This window comes from Kogia breviceps, chromosome 15, assembly GCF_026419965.1.
Source record: "Kogia breviceps isolate mKogBre1 chromosome 15, mKogBre1 haplotype 1, whole genome shotgun sequence".
Lineage (NCBI taxonomy): Eukaryota > Metazoa > Chordata > Mammalia > Artiodactyla > Physeteridae > Kogia > Kogia breviceps.
In genome coordinates, this window is record NC_081324.1 from 26,183,127 (window position 1) to 26,189,126 (window position 6,000).

Here is a 6,000-nt window from a genome sequence, read left to right on the forward strand (position 1 = left end):
TCCTCTCCCTCCCTGAGGGAACAGTTGATGACAGAGCCAGTCCTTGCTTGGTTCGAGCAAGGCAGACACATAAGCATCTGTAATGTAAGTAATTATACTATAATGTGATAGGTGGTAAAACAGAGTTCCATGTAAAGTGTTATGGGCAGTGGGGATGGAGTAACTGCTCTGTCTTAGAGGAGGGAGGGCAAAGTTCTGGCAGAGAACCGAAGGAAGAAGGGTATTTTCAGGTGGATCCACTCATCCAAGTGAAGATATCACCATGGGAAAAGGCCCAAGAAGTGAGAGGACTTGTACTTAAGCAAAGGTTGATCCAGGTTTTGTAGAATTTGGAAATTATACGATTTTGCGGTCCCTCTTTAGGAAAATACAATATTAGGAATACAAGGTTAGGTATGAAAGTAAATATTCACTGAGAAAGAAACAGATCACACAGTTCAAAATTTTAAAAGCGAATGTGTTGAAAGTCCCCAAGACCACCCTCAGGCTCAGTGATAAACTAGAAGGCTTCAGAAAAGCTGTTATGCTCATGGTTATGGCTTATTACAGTGAAAACATACAGATTAAAATCAACAAAGGGGAAATGCATAGAGGGTGCTTGTGTTCAAATAACCTATATTTTACTTAGTAATGGCCCCCAAATGCAAGAGTCATGATGCTGGCAATTTGGATATGCCAAAGAGGAGCTATAAAGCGCTTCTTTTAAGTGAAAAGGTAAAAGTTCTTGAAATAATAAGGAAAGAAAAAAAATCGTGTACCGAGGTTGCTAAAATTTACTGTAAAAACGAATCTTCTACCTGTGAAATTGTGAGGAAAGGAAAAGAAATTTGTGCTAGTTTTGCTGTTGTACCCCAAACTGCACAAGTTACAGCCACAGTGCATGGTAAGTGTTCAGTTAAGATGGAAAAGGCATTAAATTTGTATAATGTATTTTGAGAGAGAGACTGCATTCACATAACTGTTATTACAATGTGTTATAATTGTTCTATTTTGTAATGTTATTGTTGTTAATCTCTTACTGCACCTAATTCATAAATTAAAATTTACATAGTTATGTAGATATAGGAGAAACCATGGTATATATAGGGTTCTGTACTATCTGCAGTGTCAGGCATCCACAGGGGATCTTGGAACATATCCCCCAATGATAAGGGGGGACTACTGTACCCTCCTTTAGGATACCCCCTCAGAAGGGGGGACTTCTGATAAACAACAGAAATTTATTTCTCATAGTTTTGGAGGCTGGAAGTCTGAGATCAGGGTGTCAACATGGTCAGGTTCTGCTGAGGACCTGCTTCCAGTTGCAGACTGCTAACTTCTTGTTGTGTTCTCAAGTGGTGAAAAGAGAGAGCTCTGGTCTCTTCATCCCCTTATAAGGGCCCTAATCCCATCCATGAGGGCTCCACCCTCATGACCTTATCACCTCCCAGTACCATCACACTGGGGATTTAGATTTCAACATATTAATTTTGGGGAGGGGAAAACACAGAAGGAGGTCTGCAAATCTTTCTCCTTGAGGGCCCTTGTCCTGGAGTCCAAATCTTCAGATTTAGCTATGACCCAGGCTCGCTAAGGATTGGAGGGCAAATTGGGGGATAACTGATAAAACAACAAATCAGGAAAATTCTTTATTACTAACAGAATGAATTTTGTAAAATATATACCTAGATTTCTACTTCATTTAGCATATTGATAGCTTTTTACCAAAATTATTTAGTAAGCAAGATTGAAACTTATTCCGTGTATAATTGAACACTGGTTTATTTGTATTTAATGGGTAAATGAAACAAACTATGATTACTAAAGGCTACTGGTATGATAAAGCTAATTGCAAAAACACTGATATGTGAACTAATGAATAAAAATAGATGTAAAGTGCTTATATTTGAAAATAAACCATAAACACAAAGTTAAATAGAAAATGTACAAAATTACAACATTTTACAAAGTGGGCTACAAAAAAATTGTTTTTGAAAAGATGACTCACAAGACAATATAAACAGCTAAGCAGTGTTTTTAACATTAAGACACAGAAATGGAATGGATGGCCATTCACAGATTATCTCCCTGTGCTTTCTGTGGGGAGAGGGCTGTGGAGAGGGGACCAGAGGCATTTACGACCCTCAGACTCAGGCTGGGCAGCACAGCTGCTGCTCTGCTTATGAACCTGCTCAGCTAAGGATACCATGAGAGATGAGTGACAGCTTCTGTAATCTGCAGTGGTAGAGCTATTAGAAAAAACCTGGGGGAGGTGGATCAATCCAGAATCAACGTCTGTAACGAAAGGCTTCACCCTGCTCCCCAGCACAAACGTGCCACTGAACAGCAGCTAAAACGTGAGCATCCCGAGACTTTGAGAGCCTCATCAAATTCACCCTGTTGTCCCCACCCTGAGCTTCTGATGGTACTAATGGATAACATTTAGGTAGCACTGTAGTTTAAAAGCGCTTTTTACTTATATTCTCTTATTTAATCAAGCATCATCAGAAAATGATTTACCAAAAGTGATGGAAAGAAAGATACTCTAAAATTTAAAGAGGTCATTCTTAACCATAGCTAAACATTCAAAACACCTGGGGAGTTAAAAAAAATCTGTGATGCCCAAGCTGCACGCCAGGCCAATCAGACTTCAGGGGCTAAGGAGCCAGGTAGGAGCAGTAGTCACGTGTAGAGCTGTACTTTCAGCTTTAATGTGCATCTGGGCCTTGGCCTGGGTGAGGGTTGGGAAGGGCCTCTGGCCTTTGAATATGCTCTGCATCATTGCCCAGGAGCAGCGGGCCCTGCAGTGGGAGGGATGTGGAGCCTGAGGAGGGAGGGCCAGAGTAGGGGCTTTGAAGAACTTTCTTGGTGAACAGAGGCTTAATGAAGCAAGAACCCAGTCTGCTGCCAGCTGCCCCAAATTATCTGAATTTAGAAAGGAACACACAATTACAGCAAGTGCTGTATCTTCTTTTAGCTCAGGCAAACCCAAAGCCATGGGTAGAAGAGAAAAAATAAAAACCCCATTCAGAGCCTACCTCCTCCAAGAATTTGGGAGATTTTTCATCTGTCTCCCTGTGAAGGATCATTTCATAATTCAGAGCAGCTGTTTTTCTTTTATCTTTTTTTTTGTTCATTCAGCTTTAATGGATAGAATTTCAACATCTTGAGGTGATGGGGAGGGAAGAGTATTCCAAGCAGAAAGAGACACGAGCCTCTACAGAAAGGTAATGGCTAGTTCATCCATGAGGCACTTCACATGGTCTGGTTTCTTATGGGCAAAAGGAGAATGAAAGAGGGACAGCAGAAAATAGAGTTTTGAATCCAAAGTTAATAAATTTGGCCTTTAATTTACAAGCAACAGGGCTGGTGAAGATTTTCTATCATCTTAAAGATGAGTAAACCTACAGCAGCGATGTGTAAGATGGGCAGGTAGGAGAGTGATGCTAGAGGAAGGGCATCAGTGAGAAAGGTAGCGCATTCCCACTGTCCAGGGGGTGATAATGACAACTTTGACTAGGTGGAGGCAGTGGGTATGGAGAGTGGATGGATGCCAGAATTAATGTAAGGTAGAATTGACAGAACTTAGCAACTGACGGGAGCAAGGGAAAGGAAGAAATGGCATCAAATGTAGACGCTGATGTTTCCAAGCTGGAAACTCATGAGAGTATTAACAAAAAGGGGTACCCAGCCTGGAAAGCAATTTGGGAGGGAGGAGACCAAGATATATTAGGGAATATTCAGCGTTTATAGCACCTACTGAACATCCGAGAAGAAAGGACCAAGACTCCTGGAGGTAGCTAGACACTGACCACTTAAGCTGGAGCAGAGCGGGGCTGTGTTTTGGCAAAAACACTTACAAAACGGACCACAGAAATCTTACCACTGAAGCTTGCCTGGGCAGGAGTGAAAGGTGTAGCACCACTGAAGGAATCCACTTTTCACCGCCTGCCCTCGCCACATGTTCCTCACGAAGACTCCCGGCGCAGGCGGCCGGAAGTAGCCTTTCCCTCCCTGCTAGGCACAGAAGTTCCAGAACTTCCGCCCCTACCCATCACTGGCTCCCAGTCAAGGGGGCTCAATATAGAGCAATGCGTCTCTTCCTGCACAGCCACCAGGCAGACCGAAAGCGCACGGAGGGCACATCACCTTTAGCCCGTCAACCCACCACCCTCGTGGAGCTACATGGGAGCCACCACCCCACCAGCGTTGGGAGAATTCTTTTATCTTATAATCCATCTTCATTGTTAATCAAGTTGCAGAATGTATTTTGGCCTATTTCTGTGCTTTCTATTCTGTCATATTGGTAATCTATCAATTCAAGTATCACTACCACACTGTTTTAATTATTGAGGTTTTATAATGCATTTTAATATGTGGTCAAGCTATTTCCATCTTACTCTGCTTGTTTTTCAGAGTTGGAGAATAAGGTTTAGTCAAAGTCACAAGTTTATCTAGCCTAGATCTAATCTTTCATGCCAGTGGTTTGCAATTGCTTTCTGTCTTTGCCCTGGATCCCTATTCTCTTTTCTTCATCTTTGTGACACTTTTTCTTTCAAATTAAATCTTATGAGTAGATGAAGAGGAGTGACCCCAGTGAAATGGGGGTAGGGCCTGGAGCCTATCTCTGGAAGTGTTGCCATAGAAACCTGTGGTTTTGAAGAAGGGTCTGAAAATCAATGACTTATATACTTACTATCATGCTGCATGATAATTTGCTAGAAACTGCAAGCCATTCTTCTAAATAACTGCAATAGATATTTTAATACTGGCAACATATTAAATGTTTTTCTCTTCTCACTGTATAAACACTCCAGTCTATTGACTATTAGTAGTATTCTCTTACCTGATGTCTCTCTCTCTCTCTCTCTCTCTCTCTCTCTCTCTCTCTCTCACACACACACACACACACACACACACACACACACACACACCCTCCCACATTTCTCAGAGAACAGACCCACATCTTGCCCCATATTCCCTCAAGACTAGTGTCAGGCATGGCATGATATCAGAGCAAGAGCCCCTTAAGACCTTCTTCATCTAATTATTGATGCCCCTCATTTCCTTTACAAGAGAAAAATCCTTGACATAATAAGAAACATTAGTATGAATAAGCACTGCTCCATGCAGATATGGACAGCTGCCATAGCAAAAAGATGAGGAAACCATGGAGGCCACTGAGGGAATCAAGGTCATAGGAAAGGAAGGGTGGGTATACAGAAGACTCTGGGACTTCACAATTTTGTAGTGATCTCTTGTTGTCGTTGTCTTTCTATCTCCATGTGTACAGAGAGAACTATGGGCAGATGTGAGCTGGGTCCAGAAAGATGCAGTGAAGCCTCTGATTATAGAGCCTTCATTTTTCTTTGTGGGTAAGTTGGCCTGTCCAGCCATCATTTAATTGGGCATCTACTGTATGCCAGGTGCTGTGGGGAATATAGAGATTTTTTAAAAAATGATGCTTCCCTCAAGGGAGAAATAGGCAACGATCTCACAAAGATAGAAGTGAATGACAAATTCACTAGAAGATAACATAGGTGAAAATCTAAATGACCTTGGGTGTGATGATGACTTTTTACATACAACACCAAAGCCATGATCCAGGAAAGAAATAGTTGATAAGCTGGATTGTTTTTTGTTTTTTGTTTTTAAACTTCCTCCTCACTTCCTCCCCTTTGAAGTCCAGCTTTTATTTTTTTAATTTATTTTTTAAGCCTCATCGTGTCATGTGGGATCTTAGTTCCCTGACCAGGGATTGAACCCGTGCCCTCTGCAGTGGAAGCATGGAGTCCTAACCACTGGACCACCAGGGAATTCCCCTGATAAGCTTCTTCTGCTCTGCTAAAGACACTGTCGAGAGAATGAGAACACAAGGCACAAACTGGGAGAAAACATTTTCAAAATATCTATCTGATAAAGGATTTTTATTCTCAATGTACAAAGAGCTCTTAAAACTCAACAATAAGAAAACAACTCCAATTTTAAAATGGGGAAAAGGCACCTCATCAAAGGTGATAT

At 41.6% G+C, this 6,000-nt stretch overlaps 1 protein-coding gene across 2 annotated transcripts in view; it reads left to right on the plus strand.

Moving 5' to 3' along the window:
• PIAS2 (protein inhibitor of activated STAT 2) overlaps positions 1-5,407 on the plus strand; it is a 117,790-nt gene extending 112,383 nt beyond the window's left edge. The window contains exon 14 of one of the 2 annotated variants that reach the window (XM_067015333.1): positions 5,273-5,407. In XM_067015333.1, coding sequence (XP_066871434.1) covers positions 5,273-5,383 — 111 coding nt within the window. In that variant the 3' untranslated portion in view covers positions 5,384-5,407. The remainder of the gene's footprint in view (positions 1-5,272) is intronic. The other variant, XM_067015344.1, reaches the window with a different exon arrangement.
• The last annotated feature ends 593 nt before the right edge of the window (positions 5,408-6,000 follow it).